General features: G+C 36.0%; 1 protein-coding gene across 5 annotated transcripts in view; it reads right to left on the reverse strand.

The window, feature by feature from the left end:
• Positions 1 to 1,216: 1,216 nt before the first annotated feature.
• HDAC11 (histone deacetylase 11) overlaps positions 1,217 to 18,025 on the reverse strand; it is a 32,022-nt gene continuing 15,213 nt past the window's right edge. For 4 of the 5 annotated variants that reach the window (XM_064454307.1, XM_064454308.1, XM_064454305.1 and 1 more), the window contains 6 exons: positions 15,256 to 15,298; positions 13,765 to 13,841; positions 11,990 to 12,052; positions 9,774 to 9,870; positions 6,553 to 6,731; positions 1,217 to 3,215 (listed from right to left, as the gene is read on the reverse strand). In XM_064454307.1, the coding sequence (XP_064310377.1) occupies positions 2,973 to 3,215; positions 6,553 to 6,731; positions 9,774 to 9,870; positions 11,990 to 12,052; positions 13,765 to 13,841; positions 15,256 to 15,298 (702 nt within the window). In that variant the 3' untranslated portion in view covers positions 1,217 to 2,972. The remainder of the gene's footprint in view (positions 3,216 to 6,552; positions 6,732 to 9,773; positions 9,871 to 11,989; positions 12,053 to 13,764; positions 13,842 to 15,255; positions 15,299 to 18,025) is intronic. The other variant, XM_064454304.1, reaches the window with a different exon arrangement.

Here is an 18,025-nt window from a genome sequence, read left to right on the forward strand (position 1 = left end):
TTAATTCCAAGTTCTATACTGTATGTCAACTGACAGAGAGTTAAGGGGGGCTGGAGCTCAACACAACAACTGTCAAATCAAATAGGTGAAAATACCAACTCCTCAGTTTAATTTTTAATAAATTTCACACATAGATGGCTAGCAAGAAATGAATGTTCATACACTAATTATAATCTACTGAACAATCCTCACTATTTCCTTCTTAAGTAACTTGAGTCAAATCTAATGTCTTATTATGAAAGACAACACCTGCTAGGTCTTTCTTCAAGACAGTACTTTGGTTGTAAGTTAGGGCATCAGTTCTGAAATGCTCCTTCCTATTACAGGAGTATTCTATACTTAGAACTGGAAAAAAAAAAACCAGACAAAACAAACAAACAACACTGCACACTTTTTTCCCCATAAAATTTGTGACTACATGGTATTCTCCTAGCAGACTTACACAGGTCTTTGCATTCCACAAAACTTTTTGCCAAAGCTAAAAATTTTGATGGTGGTAGATCAAGGTAAGGTTTCCATGATGAAATTTTCAGTGAACTTGCCTAATGATTACAGTGTATTAAGTATGAATCATATCTGTGGTCTAAATTCAACTTAGAAACAGTTTCACAACTTCTTTTTGAAAAACAGTACAATTTATCTTGCACCACTTTCTTAATGTGTAGAAATTAATCTTTTTGGTTTTAACAACCAAGTCAAACGTTACTCTAAATAAAAATTCTTGAAAAATATGAAGGAGTTCTCTGTTTACCAATTCCAATGTTATAAATTAACACTGAAAATGCAATCAATATGTCCGTTGCTTAACAATCAGAAATTTAGTTCTCTTTGAAGAGATATTAGTTTATAAAAGACCTCTAACAAACTGATGCAGCCTTAACAGAAGCTTAGCTTGTAACAATAAAATACTTAAAACAGGAGCTACGATATAGGTAATGGAACATAACGTGGAATTGGAAAGTGACTAACTCCTGACTACATCTTAAAAAGTATTTGGATACAAAACTTCCAAGCTCTCTTTAAGAGGTCAACACGTTAACTCTCAGCGAAGTCATCTGCTGTTGACGAACGTTATAATATTCACCCTTATGACTCACTGCAGTTTCAGTTACATTTTAAGTCTGAAAACCACATCTTCTTGTCTTTTCAATAAACTCTTCCATTCAAAGTTTCTGATAGCCAAGATACATGTGAAGTGAAAAGAAAAGTCAATCAGCATTGTTCAGCATCATTTTAATCTCCACAGAGGGAAAATTATATAAACACGTTAACACAAAGAGAAAGCATTTTGGAAAAAACTATATGATACTATGACAGGGTTTTAGTTTATAGAAATGTAATTTATAATTTTATAAAAATTATATGAAAAGAATAACAACATCTTTCAGTAACATCAGACAGTATAAAAAAAATAAATCTCAACATTAGTTGTACTCTGATGGTCCTTCTAGTAAGAGATTTAAAAGTGCTTTTTAATAACAGTGTTGCAACTCGAGATTAGTGCAATATGTCAAGCCTGTTTTAAAGCAGATATTTATAGCAATTGTGCAAGTCCTTGCAATTAACAAACCCCATCAATCTAAAAATTAACACTAAGTGAGGTAAGTATTCTAATTAGAATTAAACATTCCTTAAATAGCTTAAACACCAATTTTACTACAAGGAAAATACTGGTTTTCCTTCATATAAAGGCTCAAACCTAAACATAACATGAAACTTGTACTACAAATCAGTGAATACTTGGAGGATAAAAAAGCTCTTGAAAAATATACAGTTTAGTATGTTTACGAACCAATGCTACAAACAGTACCTAATGCAAAATATACCAACTTAATAAAACCAAACTTTACAGTTAGTGTACTGAATTTACTTTTGAATTTACTATTTTGTTCCCAAATCCTCCTAGAAGCTCCCATATAAAGTTAGCACTTTAACTTAATGTAGAAGTTGCACTGTATTTTTATCTGTAAATATGAACAATTTGGTTACCAACTATGACTGCAACTATGAGTACAGTACTCTCTGACCAAGGGAAAAATACAGCACTAGTTGGGGAGGGAGGGAAAAAATATCTAAGTTTACTTTCACTGTTTTATACATGACAAGCTGGCAATAATAAAAGATACCCTACATTTCTAGATAATATTTTCTGCAAGAACTCTCAAAACTCTAAAGTTAGTTTTCGTTTTATTGTAGTTTCTTTACTCTGTATTTACGATGCATAGCAAATATTGCCTTTTATATGCAGGTCTCATTAAGGGAGGCAAAAACCATAGTGTTAATGCTGAAGCCTTATGGCTCATTTGCATATGGAAACAAAGGCATTTCATATTTTATTCCTCAAGGTGTTTGTAAGTAGGATTTCAGTCAGTATCAACAACAGGAGTAAAATATAAATTAATGAACTTTCATTCTAATAGGCTATGGCTTAAAAGCCTACCAACGGAACTGATTTTTATACTATTGCACTTAACTTTAGTATTAAACTGACAGCTGAAGCCTGCACAGAACTCTTTTTATAATAACATTTCAATAAAAAAGCAATAAATAAAATGCAATATTAAAAAAAAAAATGCAGTAGGTTTAGTCCATATTTCTCCTACCAGTCTGAACTGCATCACCTGGAATAGGTCTGGGACAGTTTTTGGACACCAGCTGCATAGTTCTTTCAACATAAGACTACCCATAACAATAAGAGAAGCAATTAAAGCTTTCTACAGTAATATTATAAACTGAAAGACAGTACCCATATGTATATGTCTCAATTAGCTTAAATGGATTTGTTGCCTTTGCTCAAGATAGCTTCAGGAGTTAGACAGAGTTATTCTGTGACTACATATTATCCTACTGTGTTATTTTACAGGCAAGTTGAGTATTTTTTTTATTTGTTATATTAACCCTGATCCCTCACAATGATGTGGAGACTTCCTGCTCCTAAACCAGGAAGTTGTTCCCTAAAATTTAGTAGCTTGTCATTGCAGTGACAAGTTGGTTAAGTCTTTAGTAGTGTCTCTAATCATGTTTTCTACCTTGGGATTTTCAGCTCCACTGCTTGCTAGCTCCTTGTCAATAAGCCCCAGGCTGTGCAAATTGAGGATGGAATCGGCAATAATCTGTGCTGTCCTCTTCTGGTAGCCTCCAGACGTCACCATCAGGATTGGGATTCTGCGGCTTCTGGCAGCCTTGAACACAATTTCATCTCTCTTCACAATTCCCTGCAAGTTTACAATAGTTACACACAAAAAAAAAAAACAAAACTTATACAAACATGACATTTTAGTAGTAGCCTATGACTTACAGATTTATAGTATAAGCCCCGCATTTTACAATATGAATTAAAAATTTATTTAAAAGTCCTGTTAGCAGGTTTACATGCATAATCATTAAAAAATAAAAAGGAAAAACAGCAAATCAAAAATTTTATTCACTGTGCCCTCTAGAATTCTTCAGTAGAAATTCCGAGAAGAATTCCTGCTCAAAGGCCATAAAGTCTAAACTGGCTACAAAATTTAGAAATGTTCACCCTATTTTACAGGTGAGTATTGTGGTTCAGCCTCAGTCAGCAACTAAACACCACGCAGCCGCTCACCCACTCCCCCCACCCCTGTGGAATGGGGAAGAGAATCGGGAGAGCAAAAGCAAAAGGAAAAAAAACTTGTGGGTTGAGATAAGAACAGTTTAATAATTAAAATAAGACAATAATGATTTATTATCATTATTGTTATTACTATAATAAAGGGAAAAGGGAAAAAGGGAAAAAACAGAAACACAAACAATACAACTGCTCACCACCCGCTGACTGACACTGTTCGTCCCTGAGCCGTGATTGCTGCTTCCCTCCCCCGGCCAGCTCCTCCCAGTTAACATACTGGGCATGACGTTACATGATATGGAATATCCCTTTGGTCGGTTTGAATCTGCTCTCTTAGCTGTGCCCCCTCCCCTCCTGGCTTCTTGTGCATCCAGCAGAGCATGGGAAGCTAGAAATGTCCTTGACTAGTACAAGCACTACCCAGCAACAACCAAAACATGTGTGTTATCAACACTGTTTTCATGCTAAGTCCAAAGCACAGCACTATGCCAGGTGCAGTGAAGAAAATTAACTCTATCCCAGCTAAAACCATGACAGTGAGGAATTGCAACTAAGATTGTCTTAAGTGCTTTAGTTTGTGCTCAACTTGCATAGCACCCTCTGACAGAAGTTTAGCAACTTCATCAAGATTTCACAAACCTACAGAACCACCAAAAATTCAAATCAGGTTTTACACATTCACAATCACTACATGAATTATTAGCTTACAGTTTCTTTAATAAAAGCTAATACAGAAAGAATCTAAGGCTTAAGAGGGAGTTGCAGAATGTAAGTAATGGTAAATTTGTAGAAAAGAAAATAAACTCTAAATAACATCTTACTAATAGAGAAGGGTATGGAACTAAAAAATAGCAAAGACTGCTGACCAAGAGGTACTGTACTGTCATTGAACCCATACAATAGAAGACTTCGAGTCTCCTGGGTTTCAAATAAGTACACATGGGGAAAAAGAGAGAATTCAGAAATAAGTGAGAACAGAATTAAAATTTACTTTTGTGGAAGAAGTAAAAGCAGAGAGTTCCAGAGATACATAGGAGGCATAAATAATCCATTACAGTTCCTACCAAAAAAAGGACTAACAACATAATAGATAACAGCTTACAATGGACAGCTCAAAATTTATATAACTGCAGAAGCTGAAGAAGGGGAAGGGATTAAAATGCAATCAAATACAAAAAATTAAGGAAGCAGCAGCAAAAGTGTTACAACAAAATGAATATGCACGACACAGACTGGTTAGAGGAAGACTGTAAATACACAAAGAAATATTACCCTGCCATTAACAAACAAAAACCAAAATAAACTAACAAAAAAGCCCCCACACAAACAAACATTAGACCACAAACAAATGGTAAAGGGAAAGAATAAAATTCAAATGTAGCTGAAAAAGTATTTTGTAAAACTGTATGACAGTAAGGTTTTTTTTATAGTTTGACATGGCCCTGTAAAAGAATAATGGGAGTAAAGAATAATAACTGAAAAATAAGTCAAAGGAAACCGAAGAATTATATTAGGAACAGATCCTTAAAGGAAGTAACAGAATTATAGAATGAGCTGTATGTCCCTTGGAAACCACTGCTAGATGCGGCAAACATTATAGCACACAGGAACTGGAAGCAGTCACTATTCATGGGAGCCTAACTGCCTCATCCTTGCTCCAGCATCTCTAGTGGCTGAGCATGGAAGAACGGAGGGGAAAATGCATAGGCTTATTCTAGCATTTGCGTGTTAGAAAGAAAGAAAATACATCAAATGAAAATGACAGCCTGATACAATTCCCACTTACAATGAGGGACTTAACTGCTACACCACAAGTTTTCTGGCTATAGCCTCAAGCACTCAGAAACTATGACTCATGGCACTCTGAGGAGGCATAATTTTGAGTAGAATTAACACTGTAGCAAGATTTTAAATTATGAACCACATCCACAGCTGTAGGACTGAAGACTGGACTAATGAACCTTGAACAGATGACTTATCCAGATTCAGTGCCTTCAGTTTCAGCATTTCAAGCTTGGTGAAACGTGCTATTCACACCTAAGCCAACATGATCAGGGAGACAAGAAACCCTGCCCCCAATTCAGAAAACAAAGGCTTGAGCTACAGAAACGTTTTCTCCATCAGGTACCTGAGCCACTGGTTGTGCAGTAAAATGGCATTCTGCCTGTTGTCTCTACTTGTGACCAGAAGAATCATTTCACCTTTCTTTCCCCGTCCCTATGTTTTGTCTCTTTCCCTACACAGCACCCAGCAAAGTACAGCAACTAATTTTTCTTGGCAACTAACACTGCTCCTCCTCAAATGGCAGAAAAAAATTTGAAAAAGGTACATCTTAAAGTATTCTCTGTCTGTCACTAGCTTCCGTGTCTCTTGGTGGCCACTGCTTTCCAAAAAGCTCTGCTCCACCAAATGAGATCTTGCACCTCAGGTCATACTCTCTTCAAGGTCAAAACCAAACAAATGCAAGCCTCTCGGCTCTTCCTTAGAGACTTTCATGCAACCATGGAAACAAAACCTGGAGATTCAGAGTGGCTCCCAAGTCGTTCCACCTTGGGTCCGTTGAGGACTTTGCAGGAAGTCAGAAAGCAATGAAGTAGCTGCTCAGTCACAGAGACTATGAGAATGAGGTAATACATAAGGAAGCCAATAAAACCCAGCAAGGAACTAAAGCTTTGTGCAAAAGGAAGATACATACTGGGGGCAGGTGACAAAAGAAATACATAGCAAAACAGGTTATGTGAGGGTAAAAGAAACAAAGAAAGAAATATTTAGGCAGGAAAAGACAACAAGAAACGTGGTGAAAGAGCAAGGAAGATGCATCTCTAACAGGAAAACGTTCTGGTTTAGTATAAAGTATGCACCTTACCTTCAGCTAACAAACAGCCACAATTCACTCTCAGGACTGCCTTCAGTATCTAGTGAGGAGTGAAAGTCTGTAGGTATTTTAGTATTATACAAACCTGAGGCGAGATAGCAAGTCCTCCCAATGGATCGCCATCCAGAATATCAGTCCCAGCATTATAAACAATGATGTCAGGTTTTAATTCATTTAATGCTCCTTCCACGTGAGTATGTACCTTCTGAAGATATTCTGTGTCCTCTGTACCCCACTCTAATTCCACTTTGCGTTTTATGGCACCTATAAAAAAAGTTTCAATGTTACTCAATAAACAAGCATGCTTTGAAAGAAAATGCAAGACTTAGGTAAGCAAGAGAAAAAGATAACATTTCTGGAAATTTTGTAAATACACTGCATTTTCACAAAACCTCAAATTAAAGCAAATTATTCAACTACTTGTTTTCCCAGCAAATGTAAGCAAAATGACCTCGAAAAAATTCCACTGAAGAGAGAAAATTAAATGCAGAGAAAATAAAAATATCTCTGAGACAGAAGTAGAAAATGTTATTGAAAAGCAGCTGATCTACATGCCCACTTACCAATCCCCAAAGAAATCCCCATAAAGAAAAATATTAACTTAAAAATAACCTAAATAAAGCATAAGGGAAAGAAAACACTGAATTGCTATTGCACAGGAGACAGTTGGGGGAAAACACAAGATAAATATCACTGAGAAATTATGAAGCTGTTTTATTTTTATCACAATGCTCAAAACTTAACAGCAAGGGATCATGATTATATGTGAACTGTGTTATGAACAAGATCCAGCTTTGCCCCAAGCATTTTCAATTTAATGTTCTTACTCTGTAAACCTACCAGAAGAGCAAGTATCTATTCTTAATTTAAACCAAATTATTTCTAAGGCTTCTAATAAAGCATTAGATGTCGAAGAGAAGGGTTGAGAAGGTAGAGGAAAGAAACCCAAGGTTATGCAGCCTAGCTTTGGGTGCTTTTATGGAGTTATGCGTAACTCCAAATCTGAATTAATCAAATCTGTCAGGGGTGTTTCAAGGTATACCTTCCACCTCACCATACCCTATGCCTTGTATTAAATGACTTGGAGTCTTAAATCTTAAGTGTTGATTCAGCACCCACCAAGTGTGCGTTCAACACTGAATCATATTCTCATGATTGCTGTGTAGCTTTTTTCTGCTTTCCATCCTTGTTCAACATTAGCGAAGCATTCTTTTTCTTTATTTTAGTACATCAACATTAGTTTCACAGATTTTTGTTTATGATATTTTTCCTGAATCCTTATTGTTATATAAATGTTCATTTAAGTCTGCACAGCTGTGCTCTTCTGAACAGCACTTAGAGCCTCTTCAGGGTAAAGAATCCACTAGCAGGATAGAGCTTTAGTGGAGGAGGTAACACATTAGCATGGGCAACAAGTATTGTTCTGATGAAACCACTAAGATGAGACAATCCTGAATAAGATTCCATGCCTCTGCAGGTCTCCTGTCTTCATCTCCACCACAAAAACACAGAATTACAGTTTAGTTATTACCCAGAAGAGGGACTACTGATGGCCACAGTAGGTTAGAATGAACACAGCTTTTTCACTTGATAGCCTTTTGTCCCTCTCTTGCTAATTAATTAATGTACTTCTACAGCTTCAAAGCTGTAAAATGACACTCAGACCAACAGCAACACTTTTTTAATGCCTGAACTTTTGAGTTTCAGCTGACAACTTTTTATGCTCACCCTTCAGTGAACTAGTCCTTTTCCCCATCCATCTTCTCCTTTCTCTTCCTAAACTTCTGTGTAATTCCAAGTTACTTCCCCTTAAGGACTCAATATGCTTATGGCCTAAGCATTAGGCAGTGTTAGCTAATCTCTTCTAGTTTGGTTTTTTTTTTCCCCCTGATGAACTACATGGGACAAGAAAAATGTACAGAAAACACTCCCATAATAAAACATGGAGAAAATGAGTAGGAAGTCCAGGGAGACAGGAATCAGTTAGAGTTTACCCTAAGGATTCAAACTCAAGGTCAAGCCTCTACCTCCCTTCAAAAAGATGCCCTCTCTGTTCTCATTTTTGTCTGGTCACCTGGCAGGACAGAGTTTAAAGGATTTAGCCACTGAACTCCTAATTTAGGCACCCTTATGCAAACTACAAGAAACTACATATTCACATGCCTTCGGCCACAGCGTTCTGCACCTCATGCTTCACCTATAGAAAGGGAATGCTAGTATTCCCAGCTTCACAGGAGAGGGGTCAGTTTAGTATATCAGATTTGCTAACAAGGGCTTATTCTGTTTTGGTCTTAATCCATCTGTTCAAAATGTTGCCATTTCATATATGAATAATGGGATGTTTGTCTCAGAAAAAAATAACTTTGATTTCCTTGCAATTTGTCTGTTTACAGACATGATGTGCTTTAAATTGTTGTTCTTTAGTTTAAAATCTTTAAATACATCTACTACAATTTTCAAAATCTTTACTAGTTAAAAACCAGAAGTACAATGCACTGCACCTAATTCTTGCAAGAATCCAAATTACGTAGGCTTTTCAGAATTACAGTGTCATTGAAGAAATTAAACAGCAAAACAACATCTCCTCTAATAAATGATGATTCAGTTAACAAGTTAAGCCTGTAATAAATGACAGTGTACCAGAATCAAAGACCAAACTTTGGGCTTTTGCATTCTGATTTAACCATTATGAAAACCCCACTAATTAATTGTGACAGGTCAGACACAATTGGCACATCACAGTAGGGATAAACAAACAACAACAACAAAAATCAAGCACCAGCTCTTAACATTTGTACGACTTCCTTTTGCTTCACATTCAGATACATCTTGTTTTCTAGATGCTTTAAAACAAGGTCTACTGGAAAGACAGCACCTAATATGTTATGATTTATAACTTTCAAAAGAACATGAAACATTTTTCATGGTTTCACACAGTATTAGCTAATCTTCAGTGAATTCTTTCATAGATTTAGTGTAAGGGGAAGATAAAGTTCTAACAATTACCTTCAAATCAAAAGGATTCTTTAACTCACTGCTCTAAACATGGCATGAGCTTTTGAATAGACTGCTAACAAAGTCCACCTAATACCCACATCTTGCATTCCAGAAATTCATTCCAGAAGTGAGGGAAAACTATTGTGATGCATCACAGTGATCACTGAAAATCATACATTCAATATGAAATTTTTTTAAAAAATAATCTAGTTAACATTGTTGCAAGGAAGCTTATTAGTAAATGAAGAAGTAATTTAAAAACACAATAGGTCTTTTACATTTTGGAATATGAATTCCAATTATACTTACGTTTAGCAAATCCATCCCCTGGATAAATATATCTATTGTACACATCCATAATATATACCCGATGATCATCCATGAAGTCCCTCTCATGGCCATTTCCCTGAAGAAAATTTACAGTTAGCTATTCCTAGCATACTAACACAGAATCAAATAATCTGCAAATTCTAGAGTAATTAAGACTAACAAAACCTAATATTTAAAACTCCTGAGTCATTCTTTTATTTATAGTCTTGAAGGTTATTTTGAGGCATAGAGTTCTGGGGGCTTTGACAGTATCAGTCTGAAGACTGAAGGTATCATCAAATTCAACATCCTTATATCTCTGTGAAGGTAATTATCATAGATCTCATTGCATATATAACAAAGATAAACAAAAATTAGAAGCTAACTGTCTTCAGCAGTATCACAGAAACAACTGTGACCACCCAACAGATCTCTCATCTTCCAATTGGGGGGAGGGGGGAGAAGAAAAAAGGCACTTTCAACTACTGCAGGGATACTCATATTCTTATACAATGACTAATAAATAAATAAAGCAGACTACAGCTCCTCTGATAATTCAAGCCTTGGTGAGATAAGTAATCCCTGGAAAAATTACAAACACTAAAGACCCAACAGTTTAACATATTGTTTAACACTAGGAATTCCCTAGAAGGTGGTTGTATTGGGTGTAAAGACAGACACTCAAGAGAAAACTTAGATTCTGAGTATTTCCCCCTCCCTCGTTTCTGAATTTAAATAGTGCTCTTTTGGCTCTCATTTAGACTTTTTTCCACTAGTATAAAAATCATTTTTTCACAGCAATCACTAAGATAATTTTATTGAAGTCAGTCACACAGGACCCAGCCCCTACTCCCAACAGAATTTCATTTAAACTATAGAAACAGATGTTTCCACAGATATATCTTTTGTAATTCAGTTACATAATTTGTGTCCCTGGACAGTTAAGCTATATTTCTGCCATTTCTGTTTTTGTTTCCCCTCCTGGAAACAAACAAAAAAAGCCACCAAAAAACGAATCACTGGGATAAAGCCAGTCAATGTGTGTGAAAAAGGGAATTGGAAGAACCAGAATTGCATTTCTTTATGCTAAAAAATGGCAATTCCTACTTATTTCTTCAGCACTTTTGTTCCACAAATAAACAATTCATGAACAGAAATCTAGGAATGTGAGAACCTCCGGGTGAACCATTTTCTTATGAAAGGTGAAACTCGCCAATGCACCAAGAATTGGATGAAAAGGACGAAAATATCTGCATACTTAAAAAGGATCTGCTGAGATACTACTTCACATGACTCTCATTCCCCAAAGAAATGAAACAAAGGGCTGATTTAGTGAACAGAGATTACCATATCTGAAAATCAAAACACATTCCAAGAAATTAAAAAAAAAAAAAAAACAAACAAACAAACAAAAAATCCCACACCCTAACAGAGATAGCTGAAGGGAATCATGAACACAAAACATCTTTCTATTGCATAATCTGTGTCCTTATTTCATGGTACTTTTAGGATGCCTTAACTTGCAGATAAGAGAAATGATAGAAGATGGAAAACTTGCAGTCATTAGGCTTCCTCACTGCCATGGAGCTACTTAAAACTGTTTTATTTACACATAATAAATCATGCTCAATGCTTCAGATTGGACATAATTTTGGTGCATTAACTGCTTTTTAAAAATACTATTTCCCTCCTTTCAGGACTTATTTTGGAAAAGCTACCAAAGATGAGATTTGTTCTCAGTACCCACAGTAAATCACTTTACTAGGTAAAGAGTGATGTATTTTTACTTCATTTGCCTGAAGCTAGGCTTTCCATTAAAATACTGAAGGTCAAACTCACCCCCCTGCAAAGGTTGCTGCAATGATCACACATGCTGAACTAACTGTAATTCTGTTTTAAGAGTTTATCCTTTCTTCTGGGATATTACTGCTCTACTCTGGAGATTGTTACGACTCGGATCAGTATGCAACTCAAAAATATTTTTACATCTAGCCACATGATGGAGCTACAACTCAGGTTAATTTTATTAAACTGGCTTAACAGCCTTTTGAGCCATAAAATAATTAAACTACTAAAATGTTCACAGTTTCCATCCTCTATGCTTAACTTCGTATTCTGTGAGTTGACAGTTTATACTACTATTAGGAAAAGGTGGTGTTTATCACACGCATTTTGAGCAAAATTTCTGCAGCACTGAATACAGGTAAGCCACTCACCTGATGAGCATCCAGATCAATAATTGTGGCTTTGGACACCCCTTGTACTCTTTCAAATAAGAACTGGATATATAAGCAAAGAAAAAGATGGAGAAAGTTATGAAGTTAGGTGGCATATTAAACTGGAGGCTTGAAGTTTGCACAGTGTATTACTGTTCTGATTTGAATGTAGTACATGTCTATTCATTTCATTAACCAAATAAATGGCTAAATGATTCTAATATACTTTATTACAAAAGCTCTAGTCATTTCATATTAAAAGATATTTTTTGTGGTTATACAATAAAAAACCCTATAGAATTGTACCAGATGGAATGTATGAAACATCCATTTCACAGTCATCTCTGCAGGTATCTGCCTACCTATATAGAAGGTTGGTGGAGGGAGGGAACAAAGAGATTTCTGCTCATCTCCTCTTTCTCCCACAAAGTACCAGACACAACACAGAATCAAGGACGCCCTTCTACAGCATCCTGCACTATCCTGTAAAGCAGACTCCACAAATGAGACATAAGCCCATTACTGCTGAATAACTCAACGGTGCCCAGGGCAATAAACCCTGTTGTAGTAATACTGGCTCTACAGATGTGTAGCTGGTACATCTCTGCATCCCACACCAGCAGAGAGAAAAGGACAGGCCTAACAACGGATCATAAAGCTGATTGTGGCAATGGTGCTGTCAGAGGCTGGAGTGGAACCAGCAACAGCACAGAGAAAGCAACAGCAACAACTGTGGGATGGGACAGGGCGAAGCAATTGCTGCGCAGGCCCCAAAACATCGGGGACCTAACTTCATGAGGCACAAATGAAAGAGTCCATTGTAATGGCATCCAACTGTATAAGTATTAAATCCACCATTTAGGAAAAGCTGCTATAGGGACTGTACACATTAAAGCCACTTCTAGTAAAAGAATTCATTTCTTATTCCACATCTGTGAAGAAAAAAAAATTTTTTAATGGACAAGTTACAATCTTAAATACAGACATGGTAAAACCGAAAGATTTTGTACTAACTGTCACCCGCTATAATTTCTCAATCTGTATTTTCATGATAGGGAAAATAGAACGCCGTGGAGTAATTTTCTGCAAATCACCGTGTACAGAAATTAGGATGTTATGTCATCTAGTGTGCTGCAATCATTAGAGCTTTTTTATGTTTATTACTGATACTTTATGAATATTCTAGTATACAAATATACCATAGTACATTTTATAAATATCAGCCTTAATTGCAGAAGGCTCTTGCTTCAGCCTTTCAACAGCTAAATACCAAATGTATTCATTCTCATTCAGTGATTATTTTGGAGACGTTCACATTTCTATTCATGAATTTGAACCACTCTGAGTACTGTATAGGGCAGCTTGATTCAGAGAGAGGGTTTCTGTCTGCATTCGTCTTGATCATAATCACTGAAGCTAATGTAGAATTTTCAGGTTCACCTGCAAGGCTAGGATAATTATCACTGAGGATATTAAAAGTCAATCTGGTTTGATTTTGAGTGGGTTTTTTTGCAAGAAGACGTTATTAATGCAATTGTAGTGGTTCATATTTACATTCATAATTCTGACCCCTGCAACTCTTCCCTTCCACTTAACAATACTGCATACATGTTATGTTCTGGAGCATGAAGTACCACACCATTTCCCTATTCCTACTCATCTATAGATGGCTTAATTTTCTCCTATTAAGATGTAAATTAGTTCTCATAAATTTACATTAATTTTTTTCCATTTGCACAAACAGCAGAAAATACTGGTTAAAGAGTGCTTCTTACCTTTATAGACAGTGTGATATCAGCGTATGCACAAAATCCTCCACCTTTGTCACTTGAACAGTGATGAAAACCACCCCCTAAACATAAAAAAGTTGAAGGTGTGCAAAGTTGCATCCTAAGGAACATAGTCTTTGCAAAGAGACAGAGATCACTTACACATCAGGTGCTTTTTTTTTCTTTAGCAAATAGCACACCTAGAGCTGTTAAATCCTTACCTAGCAACACAAAATACCTCACAGGGGTTCTGTACATATCTTATGTGTGGCCTAAGAGGCCATCAGGCAAAGGATCTCAGATTAAAGGGAATTGCCGCTTTCATCTGCAACCACCCTATGGAGTGAGAAATGCACATATGTAACACATGGTGCCTCCATAACAAAGCACATTGCTTTGGAAGTTCAGCTCCCCCAACCCATTGGGGTTGCATAATTAACATTATGGGGCAGGCAGAAAGGACATGTGGAAAGTTCTTGTCTGTGCTGAGCACTGGGTCAAAAAAAATTACCAAACTAAGAACTGTGGTGTTATCATTATTTGCACATGCCACTGTCTTTTGCAAATACTCAGACTAGAAGAAACTTCAAAGAACTACTCTTTAAAACACACACATGCTCTTTACATGAAAAAGGTACTTAGACCTCCCATTCCCAAAACATATTTTTTATATAATAAATCAGAACTTTTTGGTGAGAAATGCACTACAAATACCTAAGCAAGAAACTTAACAAGATCACTTTATATCAGTAAATATGACAGCCTTTTGGCTTTGTTTTTCATGTCTTTTTAATTTCTAATATTGGATATTCACTTTTTAGATGATGTGCGTAAGAAATAATGGAAAAATCCCAGAATTTATGACCTCTGTGAAAACATCAAGCTAGGTCTTACATGACACAAAATATTGCTTCAAAAGTTTGCTGGTTTTGCATTGCTATTTGCTATGAGCAGGAGAGCAGATTTAAATTTACTACATTCCTCATAATTTGTTTGGTCAAGTCTTTTTCAGGAAAAACTGCACAGCCAAAAATAGACACTAACTAGTACAGCCCCGCTCTCCAGCACATCAAACAATCCCATGATCTAGTATAATATATGAACTAGCTGATGATAAGATCTATGAAAATTATTTTATAATTTAATGAAAACAAAGATTTTATTGAAATATTTACATTTACTCCAAACATTTTTCCTTATTTTTTTTTGCACTATTCCAATCCAAATACTTTTCCTTATATGTGATATAACTTTACCCAGTTACCTTTTTTTTTCTTCCAAAAAGTATTTAATTATAAAACTGCAGTACAGGTGATTGTGGATGAGGAAACAAATCTAGTATTTTTTCCATTTTTTCCCTTTAGAGTTGCTTTTAGTTAAACAAAATCCAGTCACTTTCTGTTATTATAAACAGAATACACACTATGCTAAATGAAAGTAATATTATTTTAAACACACTATTTCAAGTATCATTTAATGCACTACATTTGTACTTACCCACATTGATTGCCCAGCCTCTATCAACAGCAAGCTTTCCTGCCTTAAGAAAATTACAGTGAGAACTTCATGAATGAACGAGGCAACCATTTAATACTGTCTGCTTCCACACCAAATGCAACTCCTGGCATTTGGACATGCCCAGTGAATTTTCAGATGTTTTACCACTGCAGATCATTCTGAATACGAACCATACAACACTATCCTCAGCATAATTAGTTGAAAAAAAACATATTTGATATCTCATCTGTAGTTCATTCTCTAGCAGGTGAACAGATCTAAAACTAACTGCACTTTGCAGAGACGAACACCAACCCCTAGCAGACAAATGAAGAAGGAAAAGTACAAGTGCTGGTAAGAGTGAATAATGGGCAAGAATCTCCCAATATGCTTCCCGTTCTTGTAAAAATAGGAGGAACGTAAACTCAATATCCTGAAAATACAGATTATCATAGCTTCAGCTGCGGATGGGGACAGAAAAATGTTAGAGTATGAAATGTCCTGTGACTATTTTTTAAATGATGTAACATGAGTTCTACGTTACCAACCTCTTCCCTCCAACACAGAAAAACTATGCTTGTATCTCTCTTTAAACTCAAATAACATTCAGGGAAGGGAATGTATTGACAGAGAAAAGATGCATAAGGGTTAAATGATGACATTTTAATTTAAAAACCTGACTTATTTTGGCCAGGAAGAGTCAAGCAAGTGTTTAACTGCAGTATTCCTTAAGTGTCATGTTAAAAAAAAAAAAAGACATTACCAGCTATAACTAAAAAAGAAAAAAAAAAAGGACAGGAAAAGAGGTAAAAACAGATTACTCTTTTCCATGATCATGGAACATATTACACATCATATATGAAAGGACGTTTGGACAGCTGAGAATTCTTCGTCACCAGTATTTATATTTGAACAGTTCTAATTTAGTATTAAGAAAACCACTGGGAAGGTAAACATCATCCTGTTATGATCGTGCTCACTTACACAAATTAGATCTTGAGAAAAGATTGTAGTTTCTGAACTATAAACCCCATTAAGTCACAGGGAAAGCACATAATCTGTGATTGAGCATACTTCTAGGGGTTCCTCACCAAAAAAAACAATCTTCCCATATTTTTAAGAAAAAAAAAAATCATTAAAAAGTACAGAAACTCAACAGGAATTTTCATGACAAACAGGACCATCAGGAATAGCAGAAGATTGTACTTCTGACTTGTATTGTACAACAGTTATTGTCTGATGAATTGAAACTGCTTTTGAAGCACATACCTATTTCACCAAAATGAAATATAAAAAAGGTAAAAACAGCAGTATATCGCATCAAGATCAATCCAGAAGTGACCAGTGATGTCATCCGTCTTTCAGGAGGCATGATACAAAGACATAACAGACAACTAGTTGTTATCTCTTCTACCTGACCACATTTATAACTAGTGAACACACATTTATGAATTAAAGATAAACACAAGCATAAAGAAAAACATCACAAAACTATATAAAAGCATTGGCTAGTTAGAACCAAGTTGCAATAGATTTCACACACGCATATTGTCAAGATGCTCAAGAAATATCAAAGGTAGACTATTAGGAAACTCTAGACTCTTCCCAATTATTTTTCTCTTCTACCATCTCCTTCATTCCTCACAACTACTGCACAGAAAGACAGTATGGCTCTAATAAGAGAAGACTTTGCACGTTCCTATTCAGACGTGACTCTGCAGACCAAAAAACCCCCATCTCAATAACCACTACTGACAGCAGTCAGAAATAGGCACAGAAGAGAGAACTGACCGGGAGTCTGAGGTGATGCTGAAGGACTAAATGGAGACAGAATGGAGCTGCTACTTTGTCTTGAGTGACAACCAAAAATTTTTAAAGCACCTTGAACTATATGAATCACATGAAACCAGAATTCCTTCTCTCTACTACCCACTCTATAACATCAGGGTTTAATAATTAAAAAAAAAAAAAAAAAAGGCAAACTACCCCCAAACTTCCCAGCAGGACACTGAAAGCAAGATGGCTACAGAGGTATCAGCAAACCCAGTTTGACGCTATCTCCAGCTCCTGCTGGTAAATTACCAAGAGAAAGTGTTCCAGGTGGTTTGCACAGGTTTGCATTAGGGAGATGCACTGTGTTACACTTCTAGTTACACTTCTATTATCTCTGGTTTTTGCCAGTTAACACCTACTCAAGGTGGTAGCACTTTTTGTTATCTAGCCTATTACTATAATCTAATAAGTCTAAAGACTCATCCAGAAACTAGCATGTTCTTTCCAAACTCATACACTTAACTTGTTCTTAAAGGTCAGTTTAACATTTTTGGTGGTTTATCTGTTTTTCTCATGCTTATGCAGACTTTTAGGCTTCAACAAAAGCATCAGACATTGCTACACCGTACAAACACTTTCACATATTTCCTTACATCACTATTCTTTGACTTTAAGTAACATGTACATCCAAGAAGACAAGAGCAACACAAGAGAATAAAGTAGAATTAGGAAATGGTATTTAAGATCTGAGAACAACAGTAGTTGGAGAAACAGAGTCCAAGGTGGGCAAGATACATACAACTTCAAGAAATCCACTCACAAGCCTGAATTAAAACCAGACGCAGCAACCTGGAAGGATACTTAAACATGATAAATGTCACAAGACTCGCTACTGTCCTAATGGTTTAGGAAGAAGCCACTGGCTATTTTTATTTAACAGCTCAGAGCAATAAGCAGCTGTTAACTCACTTCACACTGACAATTTCAGCACCAAGGA

The sequence above is a fragment of the Phalacrocorax carbo genome, chromosome 6 (assembly GCF_963921805.1).
Source record: "Phalacrocorax carbo chromosome 6, bPhaCar2.1, whole genome shotgun sequence".
Classification (NCBI taxonomy): Eukaryota; Metazoa; Chordata; class Aves; order Suliformes; family Phalacrocoracidae; genus Phalacrocorax; species Phalacrocorax carbo.